The sequence below is a fragment of the Denticeps clupeoides genome, chromosome 2 (genome assembly GCF_900700375.1).
Source record: "Denticeps clupeoides chromosome 2, fDenClu1.1, whole genome shotgun sequence".
NCBI lineage: Eukaryota > Metazoa > Chordata > Actinopteri > Clupeiformes > Denticipitidae > Denticeps > Denticeps clupeoides.
In genome coordinates, this window is record NC_041708.1 from 7,391,860 (window position 1) to 7,409,348 (window position 17,489).

Consider the following 17,489-nt stretch of genomic DNA (forward strand, 5'->3'; position numbering starts at 1 on the left):
GGGGAAAGCCGAGCCTAAATCTTCAAAGATTGTTAAAATGTGGACATAATTTAACTCCCTGGGGGGGGGGGGGCAGCGTTGAATTATTATTGTTTTTTATGCGATGCTTAAATGCTATAATATAATGTTGCTATTCCAGAGGAAGTGATTTAAGGCAAACTACCGAAAGGCAGTTTGCTGCACAATCCTGCACATTGTGCAAGAAAAAAATACAAAAATGCAAAAGTGTACATGAAAATGCATTGGATCATTTTTGTGCAGCGCACTAGGTGCAGTGTTTCCCTTTTTCAACAGCACATCAGAAAATGATTTCATGGACCGAAAATTCCTGAAACAATTTCAAGTTGTAACTCCAAGCCTTTCAGGGTGTTTATGCTGGAAAGATGTTATAAATGCATTCATGTTCTTTTTTTTATTTTAATTTCAAAATTCACCGGTGAGTGATTAAAATCAATTTGCAATCCAAATTTTAGTGTAAACAACAATAATTCTTCAGTTGTGAAACTGCTGAGTCTGGCTCTAAGGCACCATGTTGAGGTTAGTTTCACACAATACTATGAAGAATTATATGCAGAAGGCCTCTGTGTTTATGGGGCACTTTGTAATTTAGTTTCCTCACACTGGAACAAGAGAGAAGCAGATATTCCATCTACAGGGGAAAAAAAGAAAGATAAAATGTCAGTGTATAACAGAGGTAATGTCAAACACAGCACTGATAGAGAATGACTAATTCCATGGTTTTATAAACACAGATTTAATACAAATCACGCACTGCAATTTCTGCTGCAGTTAGGTGAAAAGTGGCATTTTTCTGCCCCCATGCGGCAAGAGCGTTAATTACATATTGTAAGCAGGGCATACACAGACTATATTTGACCTTACGTCCACTAGGTTAATGTACAATGTAATAATCTCATTTCATGTCAAACAATAAGCAGAGCTGCCAGTGACCTGTAAATATTGTAAAAAAGGTACAGAATAGGAAACATGACCCTATCACTATGCATTACAAAGCAATGTGATTGTTGAGGTTTTGACTGTAATTTCTTGAATATTTGGCAACAACATAAAAAAACAATCATTATAAAGTCTGTAACCACAGAGAGTAAGATATGTGAGGTATAATATGTGGTAAAATCCTAGTGTGGTGAAACGCTTGTTGCTACTGGATTGGTGCCGTCTGGATTATCCTGGAGGAACAGATGGCAGATTAACCATCTTCTGTCAAGTATGCTTCATGTTCCTTAATTCCAGAACATTTATCTAAATTCAGGGATTTCACAAGAACGGATGCAATAATGTTTTTAGGTGTCACATTTCCTTACGTAAAAAATGGTCCCACATTCCTTCTTTTCTGTTTTGTCCTAGATTGGTTTTGGCAATCTGTGAAAGTAAATTTGACATCAGTTGTTAATTAAATAATGAATACACTTTTATTCTGTATACTGTGATTTTCATGATATTGAGAGGTGAGAATTATGGGAATTATGCAGATGTTAAGGATTGTAATTATTACTTGGCAGTGCTGCTCCTCTGTGATGTAATCCCACAATCCTCTGGGGCTCTCCATGAGTTTTATTTGACTCTGAGGAACCACTCCTTTTTGGTGTCATGGGAGTCACTGGTGTCGATGCTAACTGGTACAGCTCAGCTGCAGGTTAGCTGACCTATTTTCTCCGATATCGGAGGCAAAACCCCTTAAAAACAAATGTACGTACAACGCATGCCACATGATTCATAAAAAACATATGGTTACAATATAGAAAAGATTCAGAAATGGAGATTCACCTTCAGCAGGACGACACAGCACCAGTCGAACCTCCATGTGAGACCCACGCAGTAGCTGCAGCACCCTCTGTAAGACACAGTTAAGAGGCATGGGTCATAGGCCACGACACCCATTTACCATAGTGAAGATCCATGTCAATATAATTTTGGTGAATGATAGCTTGATAAGTTCAAGTTGGGTGGTAGTAGCCTAGTGGGTAACACACTCGCTTAAGAACCATAAAACCCAGGTTCAAATCCCACTTACTACCATTTTGTCCCTGAGCAAGACACTTAACCCTAAGTTGCTCCAGGGGGGACTGTGCCTGTAACTACTGATTGTTAGTCACTCTGGATAAGGGCGTCTGATAAATGCTGTAAATGTAAGTTGTTTTCTTGCAGAACAAGTGCCTAGGCGAATTTAGCTCTCCTTTGCAATGGTGTTTAATTTGAGAAATTTAGGGTCATGGTTAGCATCAAGATAGGGTCATGGTTGGGGCGTCTATTGCAGTCTGTAACTTGATATCTTACAGACAAACAATTTTGTGCATGAAAAATCTGAAAACACCACCTGACCGACCTGATAAGACAGCCCCTTCAGTGGTTCTTCATTGACTGCAAGGATAACGTCCCCCTCCTGTATCAGACCACACTCCTCTGCTGGCTGTCCTGGAAACAGGGTTTTTATCCGGACAAGGATCCCGCTGTCCAGGGAGGTGTCGATTTCAGCAAACAGGAAGCTGAAGCCCAAACCATTGAGCCTTTTCTTCAGGGTGACCTCCAGAATGTTGTCTAGTAACAGAAACATGATTTAATTAACCATCCAATTGTCACGTCCCAAACCTGCCAGACCACGGCCACAAGCGGTCCCCGCCGATATGACACTGCATATCGAGACAATTAATATTGGATTCTTTTCCTGATTCCCTTCCTATAAAAGATAAACAAATTTTTGAATGAACATTAACTTGCCTTCTGCCTTTGTTGGGGTCACATGACCACATGGGTGATGTGACATAAAGTAAAGTGAAGTGATTGTCACATGTGATACACAGCAGCACAGCACACAGTGAAATTTGTCCTCTGCATTTAACCCATCACCCTGAGTGAGCAGTGGGCGGCCATGACAGGCGCCCGGGGAGCAGTTTGGCAAGGGATGGGTCTCAATGAACTCCTGGACGAGGGCTGGATTGAGGACGTCACAGCACCCAGGAGCATTCTTCAGGGCTGTACCCTTCCCTGTCGACAAGGTATTCAAAACTTCAGCCCCACTGTTGGACGTGCAGGAGCCGATGGGTGGTGTAAATGGGGGCGCCCTCCATGAGGAGAGGTACCTGGGTCTCAGCTTATGCATAGGGAGGTCCTTGGTGGACACCCACATGCCCACATCCCCTCCTGAGACCTCTGACAGACCTGGGGCCTGGTCCTTGAACAGGCAGCAGCGGCAATGAGTTGCCAGGCTGATCCGTATTGCCGACCGAACCTCCTGTTACATCCTGGGGAGGTGAGGGTGATGACACTGTTCAGGGTCAGCCCCTAATCCCAGTTCACCATCTCATCTTTGACTGCACGCTGCAGACCCTGGCAGAAGATCAAGGGCAGGGCTGCGACTTTCCATTCGCTGTCACTGGCGAGCATTCTGAATTCGATCAAGTAATTTTTCACACTGAAGGAACCCTTGCTTCAGCTCCGGCATTGCCCTGGACCATGGTTCTGAGTCTGTGAAGGGTCCCGTCAATCCAGCAGTGGGGGTGGTCCAATCCAGGGCATGGCCGGTCCGGCGTGTGATGATGCAAGCCAATATCATCTCATTGTCATCAAAGTGCATGTCCGCAGGGAGAGAACTGGCGTTCAGGGTTAAAAGAAGACACTGGGGTGAGAGAGAGCACGAGAAGTTTGGCAGCGGGGACAAGTGATGGTGGCCTTCTTAAAGGAAAATTTCTTTGTTGATTTATTCCTTATGAATCGTTTGATGTTGGGTTGAAATTTCAGAATATCTCCTTTGTCTACTTGGATGGCCCTACACCCTGCCTTTCATGGCATTACTGCAGGTTCAAACCCAATTTATTACCATTGTGTCCCTGAGCTATACACTTTGTGTCCCTGTTACTACTGATTGTACATTTTGTACTGATGTAGTAAAATTACACCTTTACCATCAGACACGAAGCTGTAGTCCTTGGGCCTGATGGAGAAAGGGGCTGTCATGGTGATGGCCGGGCAACTGTTGTTCCGAATCTGGGTGCTACTCTGAGCGCTCGGAGTATGTAGACCCCGGTATCGCCGCAGCAATGATGCTGAAGACACTGACTCCCTCTCCAGGACCAAGGTCACTGCCTGAGTTCAAGAAGATGTGAGAGTGAAGTCTCAGTGTGACCCATAAAATCATTACTGTGAACCCCACGCTTATATATATTTTTAAATTGAAACATGACACTCCAGCTTCCTAGAGATGTGAACCCTGCATGTGACGGGGGGGTGGGGGGGTCCTGAACATGAACATGTAAATAATGAATGAAAGAGCATCTGATAAATGATTGACTACCTAGTGAGTATAAAAAAAGAAATCAAACGGGCCGTGCCTGCACATTTGCTCATCTTTATTCTTTTTTTTTTTAAATAAATTTGAGAGGTTATGCATCTGTATCTTTAAACCTTTTTGTGTGTGCTCCGTTTTGGCCAAACCGAATGCCAGGCTGACTAATGTGAGAAGTAGGAGTCCTGACACCAGAATCTGGCTTGTTACCGTGTTTACAGCCTGGCTGATGAATGAATCACTCATTTATATAACAGCTGAATCACCATAGCCAGGAGCCGGATTGGCTCTCATCAAAGTCTAACCTATGGTTTTATCGGACAAACAAATTTCCGTTCTTAAAATGGCCTGTAATGGTCTTTTTCGAGAGAAGTCTTGTTCATAATCACAATTAAAATCAGCTAGGAAAAAATGTCAAACACTGTGATTAGCATGGTAATATTAGCTATTTGTTTAGGAAAGACAATTCTGTTAAAATATGAATTTGCGATACAACTACGATTATGGTTAATGTGGACTTTTGTGACCGGAGGAAAGCAGTTCTTCTTTTTCCATAATTTGTGCATAGTGAGTCTGTAACAGATTTAAAAGTATTAAAGAATACTTTAATATATGCTTTGATAAGATATCCCTAAGATCCCTAATATTTGCCTGTGACTAAAATTTTAATCAAATGATTTTCAGTGACATTTACTCTGCAGGATGTGACCCTCACCTCCCCTGTTTTTGCAAGCCACTCTGCTGCCTGCTGGTGTGAGATTCCCTGCAATCTGCTGCCATCCACCTCCAGCAGCTTGTCACCTGTCACACAGACACAAAAGAAAAATATGAAACACATCGATATCCTAACACAAAATTACTTTCCACTCAAATAAATGGAACAATTTTTGGACCAATAAAATGGACCAATAAAGTGGCCACCAAATGCAGCACAGGTTGAAGGTAATAATGGACATCTTACTTTTCCAATGTCTCTCAACAGTGTTTCCAACCCTTTCACATCCCTTTAGTAGTCTTATGAAAAGAGCATACCTGATCGAATCCGTCCATCTTTCTCTGCTGCGCCTCCAGGAACAAGACTCCTGATGTATATACCATCATTTTGGTTCTTTGCATCAAGTGTGCCCTGAAGGGATACATTCACGCCTTGAATTTCACACAAATTTTGAACACAATATCACTGAATCTTCAAATAGTTGCCTGGGTGTTTATTGCAGACAAGAGACCGATAATAATCAGAGACCAGTGTTTCACTCAGCAGGGATCAGACTTGTTTAGTCCTTTATGTGTTATGCATTGATTAGACATTAGTTAGTATTTTTAGTAGCATATCATATATGAGCCACTGATGGTGCCGTGAAAAAGTAGTATTACAAGCAAAAAAAAAGAAAAATCACAGGAATAAAGGACATTGCAGCCAGGGTCATCAGATTGGTTAGATTTGAATTTGGTATTTCATGAAAAACGTTTCTCATGGCAATGAAATTTTTAGCAGTGTTCTGTGCCTTTTTGTATAACCTTAGGCTGAAAAATATTGTATATCTGGCAACACTGCGCTGCTTTGTGTGAGGGATGTGTTGTGCCAGTTGAAATTGTCCAGAACGAGGAAGTAGGGTTCATGAGAGCTGTCAATTATCACCATGAGCCGCTCCCATTTTCTTCTATAAACTCATTGTGTTATCATGTAGATTGCAAAAAATGCATGCATCATAAATTGTTGTGAGTTATGTTTGCAAATGCAGTATGTAATAATTTACATTGCAACCAGGTGACCATGCAAGGAATATTTGCTTACAGCAATGCTGATGCCCAGACTGCCGGACTGCTTCCTCAGTTCCACGGAGAACTGCTCCGGCCTCAAGCTGCTGATGGAGGCGGACAGAGAGCCGCTATCCTGTCAGACACACATTCCAGTGTTGGTCTAGCTCCCCATCATTGCACTTTTGTGACAAATTATATATAATTTGTTTATCATTTGTAATACGTGGGATAGTTGTAGTTACAGAGAGAATGTTCCTCACAGCAATTCCCAAAACTCACTATGAATTAACCAGATCCCTTCAGATAGTTCATACACTTAACCATCAGAAAAATCATTTTGAACGCTAATTCATGTACCGAAGCAGAGAGAATTCGGACTTCGGGGATGTGAAGCCTGTTTGTACATTTGGGAGTCATCATGACAGAAAGCAGATCGTCCAGCTCGTCGTCCCCAACGCGACTCTCTGTAATTAGCGTTGTCTGTGATTCGTAATTATGAAGATTCGTTGCACCAGGTCTGTTGACACCTACAAGCATTAAATTAAAACTTAATATTAATCCACATTGGTATGTGAAATCGAAAGGACCTACAATATACCGAAAACACTGTCCACCTTATTAGAAACACCTAGAGTGTGTACGTGTTGAGTTGCACATCTGTCAGTCTTTCATCAGTAGCCACCAAAAATGGACTGTTAATGAGTGGCAACCACAACCGCGCAATATGGGATACGGCCTCGTCACCCAGGATGTCAGTAACATATGAAATGGGGATATGTCTAATAAAGTGGCCAGGCAAGTATGGTGGGTGCATTATTTGGCAGCAGTCGTACCCTTCGGCTGAGACACGATCAGCTCAACCTCGCTTGCACTGTTCTGAATGATGTCTGCTGCCTCGCCAAAGGTCACTCCCTCTAGGCTGGTTTGGTTGAGGGAGAGGAGGCGGCCGCCTGAGAAGGAAAGTCACCACCAGAGGGCAACATATCTAGTCTTTGTAGATTTAACATACTGTTTATATATCTCACACAGTCAGAAACACACATATTATTATTATTATTTTTATAATAAGGCTAATAATACAACCGTTTTGATGGTTCTTACCAGCTTTGATTCGTCCGTCTCTGTCGGCTGGTCCACCTGGTACCACGGACGCAATAAAAATGCCCAGGTCTAACCTGCCGGTGTTCTCTGCGCCAATGATTACGATGCCTAAGGTCAAAACCAGTATCACTGAGCTGGATTGAAATGAACTCTGGGGTAGATTTATTCTTTATTTTTTTTATTATTAATATTTAAAAGACCCGAAGGGGAGGCAGACCCACCAAGGCCAACTTTAGGATCTTTCTTCAAGGACACACAAATGATTTCTCTGTCTGGAAATCTTGTTGGAGTTTCTTAATTAGATAAATGAAAAAGTTGATAAATCAAAATGGAATAAAGCAGAAAGAAATGCAGTTTAGTTAATCTTTTTCAATTTTTTTCAAAATATTTTGATAATTTTCGTTTTCATTTAATAAATCCATTTTATATGTATTTTTTTTAATTAAATGGGGTCATTCATTTTTCAAACTTTATGATATCTAATAAAAATAATTGATAAAAAATATTTTTTATAATTTTAACATTTCTAAATAAAAAAAAAACATATTTTTCTAAAAAAAAAAAAAAATCTAAATTCAAAACAAAAAATTATTTCAGACACTTCTTTTCAAGAGACAGAACATGTTATAGAACCTTAATTACGTCATTAGGTATAAATGATTAGATGTTGTGTACTGGAACAATGGTGCAGTGCTGTTGTCATGTAAAGGTTTAAAAAATGGGGGAAAAAATGTTGTAAGACATTCATCACTAGAACAGGAAGTTGTGACAGTGCCAACTGCTGGCTTTCGCCCAGTCATATTTTGTCTGTGAATCTTCCTTTGACCTCTGAGTTTTTATTTTATGAAACTGAAAGCCTGATTTTACCTCTTGAGACTGAAGACAGCGAAGGCACTTCGGAGCCTCGCTTTTGAGCACAGGAGGGAAAGTGTCTGCGAAAATGTGGGGTGCTTGTTTTGAAAGACACAGAATGTAAAGTTATATATATATTAAAGCTCTGAAAATCATCACAAATCAATTAGTCTTGACTCCAGATAGCAAAGTAAAACTATACATTTTGAACCACGTTCCTCTCGATTACGATTATATTTTTGCCATTTATTAAACGCCCTTATCCAGAGTGACTTACAATCAGTAGTTACAGGGACAGTCACACTGGAGACACTCAGATTTATGTGTCTTGCTCAGGTACACAATGAACCTGTGACTTTGTGGTCTTCTAGTTCATAGGTGAGTGTGTTGCTCTCTAGGCAATTAAAAATGCATGTTATTTTTGCCAGTGGTTGCCTAGTGGGTTGCCGGTTTCAATCCAGAACCACCAAGGTCCCACTCAGGTGAGTGGGTACCACTGAGCAAAGCACTGTTCCAACACACTGCCCCCCGGGCACCTGTCATGGCTGCACTCTGCTCACCAAGGGTGATGGCTAAAAGCAGAGGACACATTTTTTTGTGTTACCGTGTGCTCTGCTACAGTGTTTCACAGTGACAATAACTTCACTTTCACTTTGACTAATGCTGTGATTGAAAATTGAGCAAAGACATGGAACTGATCTGCCAGGTCAAGGACAGGTCAAGGATCCTTGAAACTTCTGTTATGAGCAACATTACCACAATGCAAACGTCCTATGATCAATAAAAATATTCATTTTGATATAAAGAGGCCAACAGTGGGCTCATTGCTTCCAGACAAACCTCTCTCTTTCCAAATCTCCATGGTGTTTCATTCGTTCCTGGATCCTGGCATCGATGTCATCACAAAGCTTGCTGATGGAGTCATCATTTGGGGTGTCTGAGTTCGGGGTGTCGTTCAGCCTCACTTCAGAGCAGGACAGCATCCGGATTGGTGTGTTGATCTGAGCTCGGCAAAGGGCTGAGTACTGCACAATGTTCTCATCTGGGTAAGAGAAACAGTAGAAAGAGGCTTCCAGAACTTTCCCTTCTAGACTACAAACATTAGAAGTGGGTGAAAAACATGAGCGCAATTTTGGAAGGAACAACATGCAATTTAAAAAGAGAAGAGTATTTGTGCTTTTGACCAATTGTGGCCTGATTTAAGGTGTCCTGATCACTCAAAGTGGAAGCCAATTACGCAAGAGTGATCAGGACTCTTTAAAAGAGGATAGTGTGCTGCCACATTAATGTGCACATTAACGTTGCCCCTTACTGGTTTGTTCCTGACATTTACGCCACACCCCTTTGGCTCTTTTTAATGTATATTTTCTGTTCCCTTTTCTGGCACTTGCCTATTTAAGTTGTATTTTGAGTAAAAATCCCTTGTATTATGACAAGCTTCTGCGCCTCCTTCCCTATTCCACGCGGAGTCGTGACAACAATAAATATTTTTTTGTAGTTTTGTGATGAAATCTTTATAACCTTTAAAGAATTTTACATGAAAATAGAAGAAATTGTCAGGCTGATATTATTGTAGACTAAAGATAAGATGGAAATAAGCAGTGACAGTGATAAGAACATTTCTACCTACCTGAGGTCAAGCAGCAGCTTAGCTGACGTGAGCTCATTTCCTTGTGGAACTTGTGCTGAGCGGAGCAAAGATCACAGAGGTACTTGGCGGTCCTGGAGCTCTCTGTGAGGAAGATGTGCTTCTTCTTGCTTACGCTACTCTCTATGACAAACTTCCGTCTCTGAGTAACAAAATGTCAGCCAAATATGCAAATGAACCCATATGGCAAGACACATGTGCACACATACACACACAGGGCGATTTTAGACAGAAATACACTTACAGTGGAGGAAATGCTGATGTTCTCCCTCCAATGGAACCTGAGGCTGGCAGTGCGAGAGTTATTTTTGACATCATACACGATGATGCCTTTGGCACAAACTCCCAGGATCTGTTCATTCGGGCTGGACTTCTCTCGAGCTACGCGGTGGAACAGAACTCCGTATTCAGGAAGCTGCTGGATGGTCTGAGGATGTTATGGAAGGATTCATCATCTTTATCTATCTATCTATCTATCTATCTATCTATCTATCTATCTATCTATCTATCTATCTATCTATCTATCTATCTATCTATCTATCTATCTATCTATCTATTCTGCCATTCCAATTGTATTAATCAACTCTACAGTTGTCTGCACACAATTTATAATACATTTTGTTAATTGCTATTCTCCAATAGTTTTTATTGGTCTATTTAAAACCTTAATAAAACCTGACTGGCTTAGCAACACTCCAGACAAAACAATGACCTCACAAGTGTAAATTATATATTATATATGAATTATGTATTAATGCACCAACAGGGACTTTTAATGAACTGTGTTGTCTGGTTATTATTATTTTTAGGAGTAATGAAAATATAAATAGGATATGAATGTAAACATTAATAAAAAAACTACAGGTCAAAAGGGGATCAACATTGAAATAATCTTCTTACCTTGATGAACTCAAGCTCAGAGTCCTCAGACTCCATGTTGGCATTAGAGGCGTGCAAGCGGAGCAGCTCTTCTTTCATGCAGGGGATAGCCATCTTTCCCAGCATGCTCTTGGAGATGTAATGCTCAGGCCTGTAGAAGTTTTTTCCGCATACCTTTGCCAATTAGAATAATGAGTGTTCAGCAGGGTTAAATAACATGTGTATAAATGCTGCTTGAAGCAGCACCCCCTTTTCAGAACAGTGCATTTAATTAAATTAAATTTTACTGAACATTGGTACCTCAGGCATGCAGTCCCCGTACTCCGCTTGTAAGGCCAAGGCAGCAAGAAATAGACCCGTCTCCTCATCACAACACAGCCGGTCCTCCAAGATGTCCTTCCTCAGCTGAAGATAGTACTGGTGCCTAGTCAGCTTGTGTCTAGAACATTAATAATAATAATTTAAAAAAAAAGAAATGTAAAGTAAAAACGTGTTGTACTGTACACTTTCTAAATTATAATAAATAATCCAATAAACACTTGCAAAAGCAGGGTGATGTCGGTCACAAAATATTTGACACGGAAGTGAAGGACAAACGTAGAAGTGGGCACTTTTTTCCATGTTTCAGGAGCGACTTTTGACAACTTTGTTTCGTTATCCAGAAAGAAAAACTCATTGTCTGAAAAACAGAAATATGACAGTGACCAGTGTGACCACTGACCCGCTCTTGAATGATTTGATCTCTTGAATGATTACGTACCATCAGCATATGCAAGGCCAAAGTAGAAATGTTCCACCAGATTCGAATGGGCGACGATCATGTCGAACACATCACCGCCTCTGGATTTCACGTCACATTTCACCACGACGCATTGTCCGCTGGGCATAAGAACTCTGAGCTCCCTTTGACAAGAGCAAGACTTAGACTGCCACAAAACCTTCTTTGGCTACCATAAAACAGAGAGAGGGGAAAAAATGCTGTTAACCCCTTCACTACCAAGCATGAGCACCAGAGACAGCTCTTCTGCATGCTTCATAAACTTCAGCAGCGTTTCCTAACCTTGTTCCTGGAGGAACGTCTGCCAAAGAGTCTTCTCCTTAATTAGGCTGAGGTGTTACTTAATGGCCTAATAATAAAGTGGGGCAGGTTGTGAAGAAACAAAAACTTCTTGAGAGATGTTCCTCCAGGTCCAGGTTTGGAAACACTGAACTACAGAAAATTGCCATACTACCTTCATGGAACAGAAATATTGCAAAGTTCCCTACTCTTTATGGTCAGTTTCTTTCATTTTTCTCTTTTTCTTCCAAACCAGGCCAGATGGCACCATTCTACCCATGCCAAGGCATGGTTTTTAAATAGAATTCATTTACGCACCGCTATTGAATCCGGCAGCTCCAGAATGACTACAGGTTCTTGCAGCATCCTGACAAATTCAGGGCCAGAGTTCTATAAGACAAAAAAATTATAAATAAAAAAATCTCACATAAAGAACGCTACAAGATGGACAAGAATCAAGTAAAGTCATCAAAACTTGAACTCATTACAAGTAGTTCCTGTGCTGGTAAAAATGTTGGTATTGAATTATTAAATGGATTTCAAGATGGTTTAAGGGTTTATTGTATTCTATGCTTTCAGAATACCTTGAGTTTCTTCTCTGTCAGGCTGAGTGAAGAGCCAAATGAGCCAGTGGGCCTTGGGCTCCTGCTACGATGGCCATCAAGGACAGGGCTTCTGCTTAAAAATGTAGAGCAATTTCCCAAATGATGATGAATTCTGGATTGGCTATGAAAATATATGAAGATGATTCATTGGATTAATATTCAACTTCTCAAGTTAATTATCTGAACAATAAAACAGCAGGTTACTGACCCCAGATTTAAGACATTTCAGAAAAATTGCTTAATACATTATATGCATCCTCTGCAATGGAAGAAAGAGCCACACTCTACCTATTAGGAAACCCTGTTGATGTTGAACTCCTGCTTCTCACTGTCCAAAATGAATTCTGTGGTGAAACTCCTGGAAACCATCAAACACATCAATTTTCAATAAAAGTCACTGGTCCAGATGTTAGGTGTGTATCTTCTTTATCTAAAATTTCTTACCCCGGAGTTTATCCCTAACCATTTGACTGCGGTCCGTGAGAGGTGCAGAGTTGCCAGACATTTGGTCCACCTAAGGAGTAATAAAGAAACAAGAACGTGAAGCCTTGACCAGAAAAGCTGGCTGAGGTGGCATGTCTTTGTCTTGACCCCATCCTGTGCGTTCTTGCATGTCTGCAGAAGGGTAAAAAAAGTGTCCATGTCAATCAAGGAAGGTTTGAAATGAGATGAGATGCCACATCACTGAACCAGTGGACATTTGTTAGTGATGAACATTTGTTCAATGAAGTGTGACCCCAGCCTACTTCTTTTATCAGCCATGGTCTTTTGCATGTTAGAGTCATCCTCTGAGGTCATTGTACCAGACAGACTGTGGCTAATTTTGATATTTGGCAGGATGGTGCTAGGTAATGAGAAAGCGTCAGGGAAAACTGGCATTAGCCTGATCTAACTGTGGGGATTGATGGAGGCTAATGGCTTGAGCTAATTGCCCTTCACGCCTCATACAAGTGGACTCCGACTTTCCACCAACATGGATCTCATTGTACACAAAATGGAGATGTTTGCCATTCAACCAAATGGTTTTGGGCAGATTCCACACATGAGATAAGAAGGAGAGAAAAAGAGACAGATAAGGTCCCACCGGTTCTTGAAGAACATCTTCTGTGAGCTGGCGGATGACCTTCTCCGGATGGGGTAATAGGGCATTTCTGTGGTGCCGCTCACACGCTTCCAGAACAGACTGGAGGTCTGGCCGCCAGTTCACCATGTCTTCACACATGCTCAGTAGCAGGCTGTTCAGACGGTCACTGAGCTGGACTGGCTGTGTCAAGACACACAAGTGGCAATTTAGTTGCTGTCTTGTGCACAGCAATCATCATTCTCAGCAATAATGCAGGCACAACCATATACAAGCGTGAAAAACGAACCTGGTTCTGAGGTATGCGATAGTCCACGGTCCAGTATAGAGTCATTCCCAGTGAAAATACAACCATCTAGGAAAATAAACCATTAGAAATGACCAGAATATCTACTAATATCATCTACCATCAGATGCCAAAAGAAACTGAGCCATTTTCACAATTTAAACTCATTTCAGCAGTGACACCTTCTCTTTGGAGGGACTGGGGGTTGGGTTATCAGCCTGGACCATTTCTGGAGGTGTGAATGAGCTCACGTCTTCAGAACGTCCACACGATTTGAAGGCTATGTTTCCAGCAGTGGAGAGCAGGACAGAGCCTGGAGTCACTGTACTGCAAAGACTACCGGGACCTGGAGAACAAAAATACTGTGATGTAGACCCTGGATGGACCTGACTGGTCTGGTCTAGAATGGTCTGTAGAAGTCAGACCAGTGTTCACCTGCTCCTTAGACCTAAACAGTGAGGACTTTATACAAGACTTGATTATAAAAGGTAACATTTTACCCTGACATGCCAAACAGAGAATTAGAGCCTTTGAACCTGGTTTTAGATTATTTGATACAAAGACTATGCCAATGCTCCTCAGCACCTTTGCTGGAAACGTCCATCAAGGCTTCTACAGCTCCCAGGAGGATGGCCCAGACCTCATCCTCCCCCAATGGAGCTTCTTTTGCCTCCAGCACCTCTGCCAGGGTCACAAACGTACCCATCCTGTAAAAACATGATCAGAACATTGATCTGAAGGTGTGAGATGATCTCTGCAGTCTGTACCTCATTTCTTCTAATGTTAATGCACTCAGCTGTCAATTTCAGTTTAGAGGAATTAGGCATTGTGCCATAATATGCAAAGAAAGTTATGACTCTGAAGCTCTTCTTAGCAGAATAGCAGAATATTCCATTGGTGGAATGGAAAGAGGGAACAGATTGGACCAACGTCAAACTGGATTCCGAACATTTGGCTTAATAAAGCTTTACATTTTCAGTCCAAAAGGATTCGAAATTAGAACACAGTCAACACAATATGGTTTCTACGATGTGGGCATGCTGGTTTAATAGTTGGAAAAATCTTTGCTAGTCCAGCATTTATAGGATGAGCTCTATGTACCGCAGGCAAGCTCCTAATTTGTAAATAACCAAGAATTGTTCTTACGTAGGTCATACATTTTAGAGCAAAAGATGCCAATACGAAAGCAGATTTCAAACAGGAGGTAAAGAACATATGGTTTGAAGCCCATGTTGGATTGAATCTTTGTTTCATCATTCCCCGGTTGTCCAGTCCTTGCCTGTCCAATGTCATTGAGGTTGAATGTACATCACCCTTAAATGCTTAAACACCCTCGAGTCACAAATCGGCACCTTTCCTTTGCACCTAATTATTGGCTGTGAGTGGGGTGTGACTTCTACAGTCATGACTTCACATTACAGCCTTGAGAAATGGCTATTATTTTATAACAGTAATTGATTCTTTGTTTTTCGCCCATCTTTATGTAATCCTTACAACATCTATGTTCAGTCAGACCACAACATTCAATGAATTTTCCTTGAGTTCCCTAAAAATTTGTCCTTCTCTGTTTTCTTTTTTTTGGTTGTTTTTTTTTATTTTTCATTATGTTTGCCTCTGTAATTGGCTTTGGTAAGGCTTGGCAGCTTTGTGTAATGAGACCGTTGCTCGCATTTTTCTGCTCCTTCCGTCAAGGTGACAGGGAGAAAATGAAAGAGTGACTTTGGGAAGAAGGTCCGGCAAAATTGAGATGCTCGCTTTATTTGCGTCAACGTGTTCCGCTGACTCGAGACAACTGTTAGTCCGTCACAGAAAGCTTCTTCAAGCACACACAAACAAAAATTATAGTAACATCCTCTGAAACGAGTTGTGTGTGCAACCCATCTCCAACACAAGGACCCAAGGGTTGAAAATATCACATGGCGAAGAATTTTGATGTAAAAAATTATGAATTAAAAATCTGTCCAATTAATATAATATATAGTAATAGTATTTTAAATAATATTGTAACATTACTGAGTCAATAAAGCAAATTCGAATCATCAAAATGAAACAGTGTTTGTACTAAGCACAGACATAATAGTGAAATCCTGTCTTCCTACATACTTAAATGACACTAAACTTCAAGTGTAATCCCTATTTACTGACTATACATAAATTCACATAGAATGCAAAATACCAACAAACTAAACTGCAGCATGTGGTCATTTTCTGAAGATCTTTAGGAAAAATCACTAATGTTCACCTGATGCGATATCTCAAGATCTTCCTGTCTAAACGTCTTCAGGATGTCTGTAGCTCGATGTAATCCTCTCAAGCATCATATTTGACCTCCACGGGCATTTTATGTTTTCTGTAGAAGTCAGACCTCCGCCGCTTCGTTCTCCTTTCCTGCGCCGCTCCCGTGATGTGGGTGAACTTTCTCCATGTCTAAATTACACCAGGGATCGCAACATTTCAATGCCGTGCGGCACCAAACTGTCCCTATTCTTAGGCACCAGCCATAAGAACTCAATTGGATTACCGGGCATGACAACTCCGTCCAATCAGTGCGGCCAACCTTTCTCACCAGCAGCCAGCTAATCTCTCAGAGAGGAAGTTGGGAATGCTGTAATCTGTGTCTGTCACTCCTCGTCACTTTATTTCCCCAAGAAAGTGTTTAAACACTAACAGTAAGATGCTTGTATTTGTGTATTCTATTCTCTTTTATCGGGATACAGTAATAAAATATCCCTTTACATGGAATCCATGATCTGGTCCAGTACACAGCAAAACTGTAAAGCTTGCACATCATATGGGTTATTGGGTTCCTATTGAGAAAGAGCTGATATGGACCACCTGTCAGGTTCCTGTGTACCACCCATATGGGCTTGTTCCATGGGGAGGGGCAGAGTCGCTGTGATTTAACACAAAATAGTTTCAGTTTAACAGACTGAACTCTGTGAACTATTACATTTAACACTGACTCTGGTGTGGCTTGTTTAAACAGTGTTATTTTAACAGTGGCAATTTTGCTGTGTGACTCTGGTGACCATTTGATGGTTTGTTTAAACACGGCAATGTTTGAATTTTGCTTAAACTGTCTAACAGAAATTCTGTGATTTTTATATTTCGTGAGAAATGCTGTAGTATATACGCAGCTGCTTGCCTCAGGCAAGCAACTGGGGTGGGGCGGTGTCCCTGAGCAAGAAACTAAACCCTGAGTTGCTCCAGGGTGACTATCCCTGTAACTACTTATTATAAGCCACTCTTAATAAAGGTGTTGATTAAAATGCCAGAAAATATAAAAAAAAAATGATCTACACCGACCCAGCCCTGTATTGTATACATTTTGTATATTGTTTCGTACAGCAATAACAGCAATTGGAAAAGCAACAACAGTAGTGTGAACTTTTGATGTTAGGACTATTTATTTGTATATTTAACTTTTTCTATTATACAGTCGGCATACTGTCTATGCTGTTGTTTTTTTGCTGTTCTTTTCTTGTACTCTGACTTGTGGGACTAACAAGTACTTTACACTTGTTTTTAATTTTGTATGTCCAAAGTTAATATTGTGAATAGTAAGAACTGGACTGTAAATATCTCACATGTGCATTTCCTCCAGTAAGAATGTTGCTGCAAATAGGTAGACTACTCATTCTGGATGTCTGAAATAGACCAATAGAAATTAATGGGAAACGTGACGTCATTTCTCCTAGGAAGAATAAGGTAGTGGACGTCTGAAAGGGAAATTGTGGATAGGAAGAGTTTCATTGTGGATATCTGAAAAGTGCATTTTGACTGGGGAGAATTAAACGACGGGTGTCAGCAATACACATCCATTCCGGCTATTAAACGATAAAAGAAAAAAGAAAAAAAAAAAGGCGTCTGCCTCTGACGTCACCGCAGCGCACGGCCCGCGTGACGTGGTACGCAC

The 17,489-nt window shown here is 41.0% G+C and overlaps 1 protein-coding gene across 4 annotated transcripts; it reads right to left on the reverse strand.

Moving 5' to 3' along the window:
* Positions 1-397: 397 nt before the first annotated feature.
* frmpd2 (FERM and PDZ domain containing 2) lies at positions 398-16,122 on the reverse strand. 4 transcript variants are annotated; one of them, XM_028967103.1, is made up of 30 exons: positions 15,816-16,122; positions 14,159-14,280; positions 13,756-13,919; positions 13,577-13,642; positions 13,291-13,470; positions 12,651-12,720; positions 12,495-12,564; positions 12,186-12,276; positions 11,920-11,991; positions 11,305-11,491; positions 11,088-11,223; positions 10,845-10,983; positions 10,566-10,718; positions 9,910-10,092; positions 9,648-9,807; positions 8,858-9,059; positions 8,033-8,115; positions 7,387-7,458; positions 7,166-7,273; positions 6,898-7,014; positions 6,422-6,591; positions 6,099-6,197; positions 5,336-5,429; positions 5,019-5,104; positions 3,924-4,104; positions 2,348-2,559; positions 1,789-1,855; positions 1,517-1,697; positions 1,326-1,383; positions 398-649 (listed from the first exon to the last, which is right to left on the reverse strand). In XM_028967103.1, exons 2-28 carry the CDS (start codon positions 14,277-14,279, stop codon positions 1,648-1,650), a joined length of 3,333 nt encoding a protein of 1,110 aa, XP_028822936.1. In that variant the 5' UTR covers position 14,280; positions 15,816-16,122; the 3' UTR covers positions 398-649; positions 1,326-1,383; positions 1,517-1,647. The 4 variants fall into 4 exon arrangements, with proteins under 4 accessions (XP_028822936.1, XP_028822935.1, XP_028822934.1 ...); XM_028967102.1 differs by having other exon boundaries at positions 12,186-12,279; XM_028967101.1 differs by having other exon boundaries at positions 12,186-12,327.
* Positions 16,123-17,489: the final 1,367 nt, after the last annotated feature.

Excerpts from the sequence above, each read along its gene's own strand:
- frmpd2 (XM_028967101.1), bottom strand. The coding sequence starts at position 14,279 with ATGGGTACGTTTGTGACCCTGGCAGAGGTGCTGGAGGCAAAAGAAGCT. Across the intron at positions 11,992-12,185 it reads TGACAGAGAAGAAACTCAAG|AACTCTGGCCCTGAATTTGT; the intron begins GTATTCTGAAAG and ends TTTGTCTTATAG. Across the intron at positions 4,105-5,018 it reads GGCTTGCAAAAACAGGGGAG|GCAGTGACCTTGGTCCTGGA; the intron begins GTGAGGGTCACA and ends TCTTGAACTCAG.